At 42.2% G+C, this 16788-nt stretch overlaps 1 protein-coding gene across 1 annotated transcript in view; it reads right to left on the reverse strand.

Moving 5' to 3' along the window:
• Positions 1–7884: 7884 nt before the first annotated feature.
• The window catches only part of SSFA2 (sperm specific antigen 2), a 36160-nt gene continuing 27256 nt past the window's right edge, over positions 7885–16788 (reverse strand). The window contains exons 13-16 of the mRNA XM_009577186.1: positions 15943–16008; positions 14848–15261; positions 8715–8839; positions 7885–8314 (exon numbers count right to left, since the gene is read on the reverse strand). Coding sequence (XP_009575481.1) covers positions 8729–8839; positions 14848–15261; positions 15943–16008 — 591 coding nt within the window. The 3' untranslated portion in view covers positions 7885–8314; positions 8715–8728. The remainder of the gene's footprint in view (positions 8315–8714; positions 8840–14847; positions 15262–15942; positions 16009–16788) is intronic.

A 16788-nucleotide genomic window follows, 5' to 3' on the forward strand; every position in this document is an offset into this window, starting at 1 on the left:
AGGGCCTGTGAACTCTCTCAACAGGGAAGGGAAACACAACCAGCCAGAACGAAGAGCAAACAGATGAAGTTCACGGAGAGGAGTAACAACTTGAGTCTGCCTCTGACAAGACTGTAGTAAGGAAACAGAGAAGCAGCTGAATTCAGAGCTGAGGCTGGACATCACCAAAACTCAGAGGAATTTGAAAACGTGTTTCTTATTCAGGCCACTGAGAACACTAAGGATTTTCACAGATGATCACAGGCTTATTCAGCGTCTCTGAGTGTTTTCCCACCTGTGCCAGGGGAGGAGGCGGGGAAGGAGCGGGGATCACGGTTGAGAGCAATGCACAGGCCGTACACAGCAGAATAAACGAGCAAGTCAGGGAGGGAATATTTGTTTGGCTTTGATTTATACAAATGAAAACCGTTAACACATTATCGGAATACCAGGGTATTTCTGAACAGAGGCAAGGATGCTAGCTAGCTGGTTTACGACTAACCTGATAAAGCTCAGGAGGTGAGGGTACACTGAAAGTTCAAGACCCAGTTGACTCAATGCGCAAAAATAACTCTCAGTGAGGCCTGAAATTTCCCTCCTCATCCAAACCAAAACTACGGTGTGCCACAGTGGTTTCCAGCCGACGGCTAGTAGCTGGCGATCTTCCTGTTAGATTTATTGTGATACTTTAGGTGGCGTTAACTTAGAGTCGTAGAACCACAGAAGAGTCCCGCTTGGCGGGGACTTCTGGAGGCGCCCGTCCCACCTGCTGCTGGAAGCAGGGCCCGAGGCCGGGTTACCCTGGGCCCTCGCAGGCTGAGTCCTGAACATTTTCTGTGCTAAGGTGAAATGCTTGGTTTCATTTACCACAACAAATGAAAGAGATGCACAGAATAGTGATGTTTAGTGTTTCATGTGATCATTTTTAAGCCTTCACTATTCCTACAAAGGCAAATCATAATTTGCTGTATAGACTTCCACAGACAATTAGCGCCAGAATGCAAATGCAGCAGTTCTGTTGCTACAACCAAGAGTCTAAGACACCAAAGTAAGAGAGGCATGCTCTGCTTTCACTAAGGACAATTAGAGAGTTGTTTTCAGGACAGTCTAATTATCCAATTTCACAAGTCCTTCGTGAACAGACATGCCATTAACTTCAATGACAGCTTCAGACATAGAGGATATACACAGGGATACACCCGGGGAGGACATACACAGGGATCTGAAGCTGTGGCTTTTCTCTGATAAATTTTCATACTTGAAAGAAAATAATTTTTGTTTACTCAGTTCCAGATAACGTGAGAAAAATGTTTTCCAGCTGCTTTGCTATTATATATATTAATAAATAGTATATTTTAAATATCAGATTTCTCTATGAAAAACCTGTTTGCCATAAAATATCTATTATAGCTGTCTATGAAACTTCATGTATGAAGTTATGCTACAATTACAGTGTATGTTACTGTATTACAGGAGCTATAATTCTCATTACAAAGGCTTAAAATTTCTTATGTTAATGATAGAGTCAGTTGAAAAAACACATTCAGATAGTGAAAAAATATTAAAACATTAAATGCTCAAAGGATTATAGAGGTGTGCTTCAGCTCTACATTGCTGTACATTGCTGTCTAAAAGAATCATGTCTCAAAATTGTTGCTAATAACAGCATCTGAGAAAAAAGCTCAACACTCATATGAAGAAACAAACCAACAAAAGCACCTCTTGGCAGGTTCAGAAGGGAGCCAGAAGACAGGGATAGGACAAGACACAAGGACAGATCCTTAATGGGGCTGCTACACCTGGGGGGGGAGGCCCACCGACGATGTGATGCGGAGATACTTGCCTCCGTAGCTCTCCTCTCTGTGCTGATTTGGAGCTGGTGCCCAGCAATCTTCACATGCACTATAACAATAGAAGTATTTTTAAAATAGTATAAGAGGCATATTTCAGAAAGCACTCGGGTATAGCATTTCAGGATTACTACATCAGCTCACTCTTACACCTAATTTGCAGCACTAGATGTCTCTGGGCAAAGTGTGCTTGCATTTTCTATAGACTGCATCATAGTCTGGGGAAGAGCTGAAATGCATTTAAGTACTGCCAAATCCTTTTAGCTCATCTTCTGTTTTTAGTGCACTCCCCACAATGTTTCAAATTCCTTCATGATTCAGCTAAAACTATCATGGAAGAAAAAATAACAATAACTGTCTAAGATCTTTCCTTCCTATGTCATTCACTAGGTTCTGGTATGAAGCGCTGGCTTTTAATACATCCTACTGTAGTGACGAGCTATCAGAGTACTCCCGGCACAGTTCCTCCTTGAGATATTTTTCCTGTTGTGTTAGGGGAGGTTTATTTTTTTTTTTCCCAGCCAAAGACAGAGGCTGCTGGGAATGGAATTCAAAGGTCTCTGTCCTGCACTCTCCTTACACAATTTCTGTTGTGGCTGTGATCTGCCTCAGCTTCTCTGCTGTGGTCGGGGACTTCTGCAGCCTCAGCCTGGCAAGGAGAGGAGAGAGAGCTGGAGCTGCTTGTGAAGCCAACCTACTTAAGGTTTTGGCTCCTAATTGCACTAGTGCAGATGCAGGGAAGCATTCCATTACAGTTCTCTGATCCACCAGGCTGCCTTCACAGGGCAAAGACTCAGCTTGGAAGTGGCACTCCTTCCAGTGTGTCTCTTTGGACACAACTTTAATCCCCATTGTAGCCCCTGATATGTGAGGACCTTTGCAAAGATGTGTTGGTCGGTGCTTTCCTCAGGCTCTCCGGCTGGGACCTCTCCTCACGCCAGCATCTCCTCAGCGCACTAGAGAAGTGGCAGCGACCCCCGAGGAGGTGTCTGCAGCATCCACGTGGGAGCAACTGAGCTGGCCGGACCTGTGCAGCTGGCACATCTGGAGGGCGGTGTCGGAGGTTTGGTGGCCTGGAGAAGGTGGCTGGGGCACGTTTGCTATTTCTTATACAAGTGTCGGGAGCAGCAGGAACGGGGCTGCTCCATGAGCAGGGACAAGCCAGGAGCCGAGGGTTACCCCAGTTCAGGTTGTGCCCTCTCTGCAGCCCCACGGGGCCTGAAGACAGCAGCCGAGCTGGAAGGCATCACGCAAAATTATTCAGGGATTGGTTCAAACAAAAAACCTTCTTCACGCAGGCTGTGCTTAAATTGCAGAACTCATCATCACTGGATGCTGCGGACACCAAAACTTTACCCAAGCTAGAAAAGCAATTAGATACATTCATGGAAAAGAAATCCATCAAGGATATCACTGCTGGCCAGGAAATCCCAGAGCCACCGCCTGCTGAGAGCAGGAGGGCAGAGATGCTCCCCACGCTTCCTTCAGGCTATGCTCTTCCCAAAGAATAGCATTTGCTGTTGGCCACCGTGGGGGTGAAGATATCGAAGGGGCTGGACCTTTGGTTTCAGCTGCTGTGGCTGCTTTTATGTTACTAACTGCAACAAAACTCCAAGCTTTTCATGAGCCTGCACCCCTATGCTCCTTGTACTTAAGAATAAACAATCCCTTTGCTAAGCTTTTTTTCCATTGCTTATGCCAGTGTGAAACTATGCCTAGATGTAATTTTCCTGCACCGCCCCAATAATAACCATACCTATTTATTAAGTACATATTTAAAACCTGTATTGTTCAATCTTTAAGTACAGGACATTGCCCTTCAAAATCACTGTCTTTATGGTACTGTTAAAACAAAATCTAAAACCCAAGCTGAACACACAAAACTAAACAGGAATACTTTTGTAGATGTTTTCTTAAAAAATTGACTCGAAAACTCCCTAATATGTTGTAGCAAATAACCGATGGAAAACACGACTACTTTATAGAATAAAAAAAATGAGAAACTCTACTTTATTGTACAAAGACTCACAAATTTAAAAATACCTGTGAAAGCAGGTATCTGTACCAAAGATTTCACGGTAAGCAGAACAGCTACTCACTCACTGAGGCAATTCTTGCTTTTCATCGTGCTGCCTTCTCATTGCTACCATTTAATTACTTAACTGTTGTCCAGGCTTTCCCCTTTTACCCTGCAAAAAAAAGAGAAAGATGTTTCTGTATATAATATTCAGCATCACTCAGCAAGCATCTATGCAGAACTGCCTGATATACAAGCTATTTGGAATTATCAAGTGATTTTGTTTCTTTAAAAAAAAAAAAAGTCTTGTCTTTTATTGTTACAACTTTTATTATAAAAATATTGTGCATTTTTATTTTATGGCATGAATATGAAGGATTACCATCACATCTAAAATCACACATGAAATATCAAAGTAAATCTGCATTATGCCTAGTTAATACTAGTTTCTTGTTTTTCCTGAAAATCAAATCATGTATTATTTTGACATTATCATGTTAATTCAGAAGAAAGTGTTGCATTGGACTGAAGCCATCTAACCAGCAGTTATTCTATTTTATGACATCATCGAAGTTTCAGAGTTTTGGGTTTGTTCCCTATTGAAAAAAATCCTCCAAAGGGGAAATTTTCCAGTAGTTCAGGCATGATTTTGTTGTACACTGCTAGCCATGGCTTGAATTACTCAATTTCCAAATTGGGCTCTTCTTCCTTCTCCCTAATTGTTATCTTCCTGTGGCCAGTTTCATTGAAACAGATTCACCTGTGGTATAACTGAATTAAAATGTTCTGACCTATGCTATATTTCAGGAGCCATTTGCTCAGCAGCCCGCAAAATCCAAAGGCAGTACAAACGCTGCCTCTCCAGACTCAGCAGAGTAATACTGGTGAGCATCAGCGGTTGGACTGTGTCGGCAAGGCTTTAAATTCTCACCTTAAGAGAGACAGCAATCAGAGCAAACCGGTCCTTAGGAGACGCACAGCTTGGAGCATCTTGGGCATCACTCGCCTTCTAAAAGCAGGCTGCCAAGGGCTTGCACACCACACAATTTGAGAGAAAGCAGAAGATGCAGGGCAGCCTTCCCTCTATGAAGGCCGTGGTCAGCAAAAGTGCCTGAAAGATCTTCAAGAGCCTATCAGTTCTTTCAGCAGGGGCAGGGCCACTTTGAGTCCTCTCTCCGAACAGCGTTGCAGAAAGTACCAGCAGCAGAAGCCTCTTCTCCTGCGTACTCACCCCCGGCCACGTAGCTGGGTCCGCGGCCATCCTTTTCCTTTCCTCTTCGGGTCTCACAGGCGCGGTGCCGCGGGCGAGCGGCAGCAGCACCTCACGGGCATCACAGCACTAACCCAAGTGGTGCGGGGGGCTGCTCCCGCCTTTCCAGCTGTTGCCTCCAGCTGCCGAATGCTGAGATGTCTCCACATCATTTCAGCAGAGGTAATTTTTGTAGCTTTGGGGGACTAGAAACGTGCTTTTACTCACCTTAAAAAAAAAAAAAAAAAAATCGCCAAGTACTAGGCCTCCAAGCCTTTGCCTGATTTAAGCTGTGCCATAGGCACATATTGCTCTGCAGCAGGCTAAAGGCAAGTCTATTTTGCTACCAACAGGGATGTGGCTGTCCTGTACCCACAGAAAACAGCTAGCTCTTTGGGTTTCCAAAATACAGCCCTTGGCTTTATACTCCTGCAGTCAACCGGCAGCCACAAAGACAACTATCACAGTGAAGTTTAGAAAAGCATCAAAAATCTCTCTGGCATTACTGCTGGCCTTATTCACAGCAAATTTGATTGACCAATATTTATCAGCCACTAATAAAGCTGTTTTAATCTGCATAGAATTCATATCAAATTGCAGGCTGGCAGAAAAAAAGACAACAATGATTTGTAAGGAAAGTAGCAGTTTCAATCATTAAACAAAAGAAAAACTGTCCACGCTCAGAAAATCATTACAGCTGAATTGACATCACTAAAGGGCAAACCACCCAGGTTAGGCGTGTGTCCAATAATAATGACGGCTGTTCCTAAGGCACAAGCAGAATTGTCAATAGAGGTCGATACCAGTTCAGCTTAACTTATATGACAGCAGTGCACTACATTTTTTTTTTTTTTAAACAGGAGTTTATAGACATTCCTATATCTAGATAAATGTCACTCAGAAAATATTAGCTGGAAGCGTCTTTAAGAACGGCAAAAATCTTTACCAGGACTGTGGAAAAAAAGGTGCTTGTATATTCATTAGTTTCAGTAGTTTTCAGAAATGTCATTTTGAAAACTCTTTATTTTAAATTCTGCCAGAACCTCACAAATCTGCCTTCCATCAGCTGGATGAAAAATTGGCACTATTTTTTATTTCTCAGGATATATTAAACATTAGACTCTGCGTTGCTGAGATCAGAGGTTCTTACAAGCTACGAGCTGAAGCGCCCCAGACGCTCCGGGATGTTACCTACGAGTGACTTTTCTCGCCGGAGCAGCGAGGAGCCAGGCTGCCGTACCTGCAGAGGATGCTGCTGGCAGCCGCTGCTCGACGGCCGTCGGCTCCTGAACTGCTTTCCTCCATCGCTCCGTGACAGTCACAGTTGCCACCTTTCTTGGAACGCCACTTTGAGTAGTACATGGGCACAGGACCTACGTTAACGGTTGAGTGTGCTAATTAATCTGGCTGGGGACAAGGGGAACATCTGCTGCTGCAATTATTTAAGTAGGTTTTGGGTTTGCGCATTTGCAAAGGCAGGTTGCAGGCACCCGGATCTGGCTAGTTACTCTCTGGTGGCATTCTGGAATGGAACTGCGTACTCATGCAACTGCATGAGGAAAGCAGAAACCTACTGCAGCTTACCACCTCATACGGATTGCCATGCATAAGTGCTATCGGAGTTTATATTTCAACTTTTGAACATGTAGGATGAGGTTTTCAAGAAAGCTCTGGCTCTACTCACAGGGACAAACTCTGAGGAGAGGTCAAGGCCAACCAAATTCTTGGAGCCGCAACAGGAGCCAACAACTTTAAGAGTTTGGTTTTAAGTGCCAACATTTCTCTCAAATGTATATCTCACATTTCCTAAGCATATAGGGTCCCCTGAACATCTGAAAGCTTTTGGAAACCCAAGTCCTGAGCTTTCTTGCTGTTCTCCATTCTGTGTACTATTTGATCAAATCTATGTTACTTATTTTGCTTAAGAGTAAACCACGCACAATGAAAAACAATGACACAGATTATAGGCAAAATAAATATTTTATTGGTTTAATATACACTTTTTTTTTAAGAAATCAGCCCTTGTGTGTCTTTCTAACACAATTTAAAATCTTATAAACTTTTTCATATAATATTGTTATATTTGAAACTATTTTTGATTAAAGACCTTGACATAGTGTAAAGAGTTTTAGTAGATGGAAATGGCAAAGGAGTCAAGAGATTCCAAGCACAGCAAAATGGGATATTACATATCCGCTAAACGTCTATTTGACCACATAAAACCTCAAATGACTTCCAATTTGCTCCACTGGAACAAATGCACATTCACCAGGCTTACTGAAAATACACTCAGTAAGGGATGGGGAAGGAAAAGAGATTTTTTTTCCATTTTCCCCATAGTACAAGCAAGGTCGTTCATCCATTCCAAGCTGCACATCCTAATTGCTTTCAGAAGATCAGTACTTTTATTGCATTTTGGTTAATATGAAGCACAAGAGAACTTCTCTTGGTGCGACTGAGAGCAGTCAACACAAAGACAAAAAACAGTGCTTAAAATAAGGCACTTTTCTATAAAGGGATGGGCAAACAGTAAGGAAGCAAATAAAATTAGTTAAAAGTTGTCTTCTACACAAAGATAAGGCTTTCAGTGTCAGAACTTTAAGTAGTTTTAAGTAACCTCATATCATTCTACCACTCTGCTATTAGTAACCGCCCCAAGAATTAACAGCAATTTTTACATCAGGATTTCTTCCTTCTTTTGAAGTGGCACTAAGTAACAGCAGTGGAAACCATTATTGGTTGTTTCAAGCTCTTAAAGTGGATCAGTTATTGCACAATAAATACCTCATAGAGGTCAGTGTTTTTGGGGGGTTTTTTGTTGTGGTTTTTTTTTTGTTTTTTTTTTTTTAAAAAAAGCTAGGCTGAACGCATGTGTGTTATTTATAAATTGGTTACGTCTGGAAATCTTCAAGTTTCATGATGCATCGTTAAACAAAGAAATTAGCTACATAAAAATTTACAACAGGGACATACAAATAAATACAAAACCTTTCAGAGAGCCACAGTTTTGTTGATGCTTTAAGGAAAGTAATGAACTAGTTAAAGTGTCTAAGTCTTTACAGATGAACTCAAGGAAAGGTACACATCATAGAACCAAGCGTCGAATACAGTAGCCTATCTCAGCAGCTTTAACATCTCCTGAAGCAAAAATAACTTGACACTTTCACCAGTATACGCCGCCCAAAGCAGAATCCCACAGCATTTCGGACTACATCCAACCTTACAGAAAACAAAAAGCAAGACGAATATCTAAATTAGATTTTCGGAAGTCTGCTTGTTATGCTTAAGTATGTATTTTGATAATATTCATATCTAAGGCAGGCAAACTACAGAAATCCTCTCGCATGATGCATTCACAGGCGAAGTCATTACGGAGCACACCAAAACCAAAAATCAAGGACCACTGCACGAAAGCCGACAATAGAATGGGCCATACTATAAACGAGCTGATTTTCCAAAGCTATCCAGGATTATCAATATCCTCTGTATTTAAAGAACTTCCATTTTGATCACTTATGTTTCAAGGGGAAAGTGCAAACAAAGCAAGGTTTGAGTTAACAATGATATTTCACATGCCAAAAACCCCAAAATCTGGTTGTGGCAGTTTGCCAAAGATTACCTGTAGTACCCATTTCATGGCTGTGTATCTTGTTTTGCAGTTGCAGATCTGCTTTGGGGTGATACAGCTGCTAACAATCCACTTACGATTTCTCGTCTTATTTCACCAACAATAGATTCCTTGATCTGAAAGGGATTAGCCACAGTTTCAAGGTCAGTAAGTTATATAACCAACGGATAAAACTAAATGATATTGCAGATATGTTTGACATTATTGACATATGAAAATGTACAATACCAAAAAGTCAACTTCCAAAAAAATGCAAATGGAAAAATATAAGAGGGTTTCTCTTGGAAAAATAACTGTAAGTAATTTTGAAGTTCTCGCAAATCGTATAAATGCAAACCAAAGTAGTTTTATTTTACCAGATGGTAAATATATCTGTGTTTTACACTTAGGATTACTGGTTTTATGTTAAGAAGAAATACATTTCAACTATGCTAAAGTTCTGAAAATGGCATTTCAGGATATACGCATCAAAAGCGCTTCAAATGCACCGCTTTTTGACATTAGTCGTTATCTCTTGAAAAGGAAGGCAGGACCTATCTGCCTCACAAATGGATTACGCAGTAGGAAAAGTCCAAGTCTATGAACATGAGCTGCTGTTTTCATACAAATCAAAAGGAGACAAATCCTAATTACATACTTGCAGCAGCAAAGACAAACGGAGAACTTCAGCTGTTGCTCACATCATCACCTGGCCCCTGGGATATGACCTATGCCAGCAAAGACTATTTTTCACAGGATTGTGACAAAGCATTTACCCATTAAGTTTTACTTAAAACCCAGGAGTTACTACTAGCAGGCACCTGAGTGTGGCTGAGGCTAGAACAAAGAAAGAAGAGAGCATTGACGGCTACAGTAAAGGAAAAGGAGAAACGGACGACGGTGAGAGAGAGCAGCGGGGTCAGAGCCAGCACCCGGCCGCCGCGGGCACTCACCAGCCCAGTTAAGCAATACAGTTTTCTTTTTCTTATGAAAAGGGCAAATAATTTCCTGGCACAAATAACCGATCTTAGATTAAAGAAAATACTGTTCATAGTGTCATTTCAAAGTAGCTTTCAAGTGACTGAGTAGCGGTAATGAATGTGAGACTCGATGCCAGAAAAAAAGCCCAAATTTCTAATCCCGGTTTTGCCAGTAACAAATCCCTTCATGTCCTGATGCCCCACCAACACCACGGGAATAATATTTACTCAAACCCAGCCTTCCCAACGGCCTTGCCATGTTTGCGTAGCCCTCTCATCATCTCGATGATCATCTTGCAATTATTCTTTTAAGTCTCCCCTTTTCCTGGTGCGTCAAAAGGATTAAGCAACAACGTCAGAAGGGTGGCAGCAGCACTAGCAACAGGTTATTTATCCCTTGTTCTCACTGGCAAGCAATTCAATCCCTGAACCATTAGTGGCAAAGTTCCTTGTTTCATTGCTACTTTGCATCAAGCAGAAATTCAGAGACTATAATGTTATTGGGAAACAGTTTTCCAGTTGTTTGCTGATTAACTGACAAAAGAGAAGCCAGTGTGTAACAGGACCTGGCTTACTGTCGGCCGCAAGTCCTGAGGATATCTATGCTGATGCACACACAGAGGTACAAAGTTTTAGGACCGCTGTCAATGCAGTAAGGCGTTTGGGATTTAGAAATGCTGGCACAGGCACACAGCACCCTGGCTGTCCGGCAGACCACCATCCTAAGAGACCCCCAGGCTGCTCTCTCCGCTTTCCTTCTCCAGTATCACACAGGGTGGGTCTGCCAGTACGCTACAAAACAGTTATTCTGTGCCCTTCCCTCGCCGGATAGACGAAAATAAACCTCACTTTCCAAAGAAAACTGATAAAATCTTCCCAAATTAGCAAGTAAATGGTCTAGTATGCCAGACAGCCTTGTGGCAAGGCGGAGACTGGAAGGGAAGCGGCTCCTGTTCTATTCTCAGCTCTTCCAACAACTTCTGGCTTGACCTTGGTGAATCACTTGAGCCCTCTGCCTCTCACCTTCCCGCCCGGACGACAACAAGGCCACCCTCCGCTGCTTCTTTTCACTGCCACTGCTTCCTCCCTCCTTCCCAGACTCATCAAGGTCATTCCTGCGTGGTGAGCACAGCATCGATTCCCGCGGTGACTCAGTCCCATGCGTGTATCATGACAATTGCTAATGTTTGCCTTTTTCATTACAAACGATTTAGGGCAAGGTGCACCTTCCATTTACTCTGCAGAGGGCACAGCCCACTGCCAAGGCTTCCTCCGTACAAAAGACAGATGCAGTCAATGAATGCTCCACCAGTATTTTTAGCAACTGAATGAAAAATGGATCATTTGGAAGAGGAGAGAACCCACTCATTTATGGTACATATACTACGTTGATACAACACTAATATTCAATATTGCATTAATAACACAGTACCACAGTCATAGATAGTTTTACTACAGTAAACCAGTGATCTTTCTCCCTATGAAAGAATTACCATTAGCGTAATATTAGGTTGCTGCTAAATAATGAACTGATTGAGAGTGAAATGTGCTACAGTAGCAATTCTGGAGATAGGTGTTCTTCACCTACTGATGGAAAATGGGCATGAGACTTTCACAGTCCTCATACTCCTGATCTGAGGTACGTTTTCTATAATTAAAAGAATTATTTTCTACTCTAATTTCTTCTTGTGCCACTTCTTCATGGCAGCAGCTGGTGAGTTTTTATGCTCAAGATGGTAAGATGAGGAACCCAACGCCTGCACAAGGGAAGCATGAACAACCAACAGACATTTTTGATCGATGCTGAGCTAATATGGATTTGAATGGAAAACAGAAAAGGGAAGATTCTCTATCCAACCATCTCTCTGTCCCACAAAGACTCATTACAGCCTCTTATTACAGATGTTGACAGGAAAATCATATATTTCTTTTAAGCATAACTTCATTAAATGTCATTTACAATGGAGAACTGTTAGCAAAAACAAACCCTGCATCGCTCTTAAGCGGAAAGCTTTTTAAACTATCACATCTTTTAAACTGCAGAAGAGCAGAGTGAGAGGGCCTGGTGGCACTCCTAGCAACACTGTGACTTACAAGTCAAGCAATAGGTGTTTCATGGGATACTCCAGTGGAGGTCAGGCTTTATTTTCATCAAAACAAGAGGAATACTGTGTGGCGTTTTAACATTTCACATTGTTGAATGCTTTTCCGTGGGAGTTAGTCCATTAACGCTAAAAGTTAACACCATGGGTTTTTTTAATGCCAGCAAATAGTTACAGGTCAAAGCTCACATGCATTACAACCCACCCAGGCATATTCTGAAACACTGCCTGACTTTTCTTTCCCCAACACGAGGTCACGCAGCTACAGAGAATGGGAGGAATAAGCAAGGGTTTAACATTTGTGAGTGCATACTTCAAGAATGCATCCTACCAGATTTCTTTCTTTTGACAACAAAATCGGAATTCCTTTGCTAACAACAGGGTTACTTAAGGAAGACACATTTCAATTATTGCTCTGTTTTAGCTCTTATGAAATACAAAAGATTTTCCTGACCAGTATTTAGTAGTATATTCTGGCTCTGCAAAAACTACCAGGTGCTTCAAGCCAATGCATCTTCATTCTGACCTGCAAAACTTCTCATGCTGAGAATCAGAGCCAATCCAAAACAGGCTGCCAATGAAGTTAAACTGAGGGACAATCTCTCTGTGTGCTCAAACATTTACAAAATGAGTCAAGCTCAGTTATTTGCTGACTACTCATCTTTGAATAGTAGCCTCTCAGTTCAGTGCGGATTCTTCCAGCATTACAATGTCCTCAGTGCCACACAACCCGAAGAACAATCTCTGTGCAAAGAGTACACATCTTTATTTGCTATCAATTAATGAAGTTAAAGAGGAACTTTCACACAGGCTAACCTCAGAGAAAATATTGACTGAAATAATGCTGTACTTTGACTCCAGCTCCCTTTATTGTCTCTGCTGCTTTTACAGTACATTTGAATTACAGTGCTCTCCTTCCTCTCTCAGTTTCTCCTTTAGCAACCCCCCACCACGACACCACTCCTCTGACATGCAGGTTTTTACAGAAGGGCTGGATACAAATGCAATGTCCTGGCTTCACTTCAGAATTGGCAGCAAAGTGCAAAGCGTGATAAATATCTCATGTGCAAGTCTTCTCTGAGCATTAGGCAAGGAACCCCTTTAAAAAGGCATGAAAGGAAGAAAATAGACCAGGAGAGAGAATTTGGGATGTCTGGGAGTATTTTGTGACATCTCCAAAACAAGGCCTTTCCCAAGACTCCTTCCAACTTTACTCCAGCTACTTTAGAGAAAATGGCAGCAGGAGGGTGGCAGAGGGGGGGAAAGACATTCAAAAATTGAATGCTTGCACCCCTGCCTCATTCATTCCTTTGCTTTCAAAGTAGAGGTGTAAAGTTGTAGCATCACAAGCTCCACTGTAAAGATCAGTGAGGGCCAGAAGGTCTTCAGCTCCTAAGCCTGAGCACAGTAATGATGAGGTTATTGGTCTGGTGGTACCTCACCACGAGCTGACTGCGGTACCCTTCCTTCCACAGGCTAATGCCACTTTACATAACTCATCCCGCTGACTCTAATGGGGCTACTGATGGGGCAAAACACTATTCAGCATCCGGAGGCTACTTACTGAAAGCTGGTCTCCATTCCACCCCACTGCCAAACTTCATCCTCTTTTAACACCAGCAGTTCACTGACGGCTAATGCTTGTGGCTACGCATCATTCTTTGCACTCTCAGCTCTGCTTACTTATGGAGTTACCCAAAGGTAAACAAAGTAAGTATCTTCACATGCTTCCAGCCATCATCTTCTGTAAGAACACTCCTTAATAATGCTCTACGGCTTCACAAATCTCACTGTGCAAGTGTAAAGTGCCTACGCACAGCAAAGCCCACAGTGAATCAGCCAAGAAAACATCTCCACTTTGCAGGGACAGACACAACAGAGTCTTGTGGTCAGATGATGAGTAAAAGGATAGCTTATGGTCCAGTACACTCTGCCTCTTTCTGCACCGAGAGAAGAGGGGTGAAGGTGTGGCAAAAGATTCCTCTGGGATCACAGCTCCTGTTCTGTCATGAGATGAGCGGCCTGCCTCTCATCTGTTTTAAAGACAAAGCTAAGGCAAAGCTGGTTGCAGTCATTCACAGCCTCAAAGTAAGCAGACCTGGATGGTACTGCAGTGTTACTGCCTGGCCTGTTGTACATTCCTGAGCATGGCTCCTCTCCTGGCCTTGAGAGTGGTTTATGGCAGAGCCATACAAAAGCTTCACGGGACGAGTTAAAGGCTAAGGGTCCAACGACCCTCAGCTAAAGGCTAAGTGGTCCCTCTCCAGTGAAGGAGAGCGAACAAAACCCACAGGTTCTCAATCCCCATTTCTGTATTCACAGCAGAGAGCTCGCTCCACTTTCTCACAGGCACTGCTTTTGAGAACAAGAAGTTTCTTTTGCTTCCTTTTCCCATTATACTACTTGCCATAAAGGCTTTCTGTCATGCCACTGACAAACATGCAGTTTTAGTCCTGTTTTTCAACCTGGCCCACAGGAAAAATAACCAAGCACTCTTCACTTTCACTGACTGCCAATAAAACTAGTCCAACAGCATTGGTCCAACATCAGTCTTAAAGTCTGAAATAACTTCTCATCTGACTTCAGCTTCTTCACTTACACTCCTACAGTCCTTAGTGGTTTGGGGTAGAGGGACCGGGAAAGTATTTTTAAATTTTACTGTGGAGTTGTTTCAGAAACAGTATTCCATCAATCAAATTAACTCCAACCTGGCATTTTAGCAAGCAAACATGACAGAGAAATTTTCACTTGGGAATCTGAAATACTGCTGCTTAACCAAATAGTAGAGATGGCAAATTCCTTCTCACCCAGACTTATAGTAGCTATTAATTTACGTGCTAACCACTATCACCGAAAAAAAGTCTACCGCTTTGCACAAGAATACAACTGTGGCTTGAACATCTAGTGACAAGTCTGAGCCTTCACAAATAGTACAGTAACAGTATGGCGCCTTGGCTTGAGAGGGAAGAGAAAACCCCAGTGGCCAAGAGTTACAGATAGCTTGTCTTTAAGTTTCACTAAACACTCTTCAAACATCCTAGATCTCAGTCCCTCCCTCCTCACCTCCCGTATGACTTGCTGCAGCTCCTCCTGCTCCACGCTTTTGTGGATTTCATCAACCGAAGGCACAAGAGGGACTTTTTCACGTTTGTGGTCCACCTCTGGCTTGGAGTCTGCAAACTCCTCGGAGCTTTCTACCTGCTGTCCAACGCCTGCTCTCACTGGCGGAGTTGGTGTTAAGGCAACAGAGGCTCGGTATAACTTCTTGCTTTGACTCTTAGACTTTCCTGTTAGTTCAGAGGATCCAACACCAGCTTTTCTACCTGCATGACCGGAGCATACTGAAGAGGAATCAGAGTTTCCATGGGAGAATATGGACTCTGTACCCTCTGCTGGGAGAGTTTCCAGTCCAAGATCTCCCAGTCCTAATCCCAGTTCAGACTTCAGAAATGACTGCTCTCGAATAAGTTCGGAGACCTAAGGATTCAGAAAAGAAACAGTCCTGAATAAGCATATAAAAAAGTCACATACAGACACAACTATGCTTTCTTGTTATTTATTCAATCACTTACTCATTCCCTCCATGTAACAAATACAGCTATAAAATAAATATATGCTTTGCCTTTATGACTGCAACAAAGAGGATCATAAAAAGGAATGGGCTTTTTTTAAAGCCAACATAAATACAAATTGTGGCAGTTCCCCAAGCCACTGACTTTTGCAATACGGATGCATCCTGCCAGAGCCATTGACAGAGACACACGTAAAGGCTTGATTTTGTTTTTCTTTGCTAAAACAATTCAAGTTTGTTCTTTCCTTTCTGCAGTCTTTGAACTACTTGTTTTCAGTAGCATAAAATGCACAGAAAAATAAGAAATAATTTTCCCTAGAAAACTCACCATGTAGTCATTAGTTAACTAAATGCAAACAACATCTCACTTCTACATACTCCTCTTAAAACCGAACAAGACTTCACAGCTTCTTACACCTATGGTTAACTTTGCTTATGGGAAAATGCAGCTGTTCTCAACAGAACTACTCAAGTGAGTAAAGTATTTCCAAGATTATGTGTAAAATGAACCTCCTGCAACCTTTTTTAAGAAATCCCTTCCTGGTTCTTTTTCTTAGCAAAACATATAGCACACAACAATTACTTACTGGTTCAATGACATTCAGTGGAGAAGGGCATGATAGATTATCAGCACTTCTGCTTCCATACATACCCTGAAAAATTAAGTCAAGTTAACGCATTGAGGATTTTTTTAGAGCTGTCAGAAGCTAATATATAAACGTGCTGTGTCTCAGACAACCTTCTGTAAAAGGAGAAACTTGAAAACAGGAAGCAAAGCTGGTTGGAGAAAGTTTATTTCAGTCATTTTTAAAGCTGGCCCTCTTCTATAAAAGAATTTACAAATAAAAAGATATTTATACGGTTCAAAGAATGCAAGTTTGGCTTGGGATCACAGTAATACCATATTTTCCTGTTCTTGGGTTTCAATTTTTTTCCCATGACAAAATACTGAAGAGGAAGATGTGGCCTGTGCCTGTACTGCTTCTACAGAAAACAATTGGCTAAGGAAGAGGAATGAAACCCAGGAAGAATATATGATACTTTTCGTCTGTGCCTCTTTTGTTTGGCTGATGACAGAATTGCAGCAGAAAAAAGAGGAACAGTCTTCCGCTGAGTGAAAACGAAGAGAAAGTATATCGCCATGCACCAATGAACATATGCAAGTGTCTTTTTTATCCCCCGTCTTGTGCTTCTGGGGAGTGTCTGTGGGAGCAGAGCTTCTCCCACTGTTTGGCAGGGAGCCACATGTTCATCTGAAGGAGCTAGAAAAGGCAATGGAGGAAAAAACTGAAGATCACAACTGGATTTTCCTCGTTTTTTGTTCCATGGATTGGCAGAGCTAGAGGGGAAGCACACCCCATTTCTTGGGAGGGAAACACTGTGCATTTCTCATCTCTCTGCCCTCATTTCACGAGTAAGAAAATCAGTGTAGG

The sequence above is a fragment of the Fulmarus glacialis genome, unplaced genomic scaffold (genome assembly GCF_000690835.1).
Source record: "Fulmarus glacialis isolate BGI_N327 unplaced genomic scaffold, ASM69083v1 scaffold32124, whole genome shotgun sequence".
NCBI classification, from domain to species: domain Eukaryota; kingdom Metazoa; phylum Chordata; class Aves; order Procellariiformes; family Procellariidae; genus Fulmarus; species Fulmarus glacialis.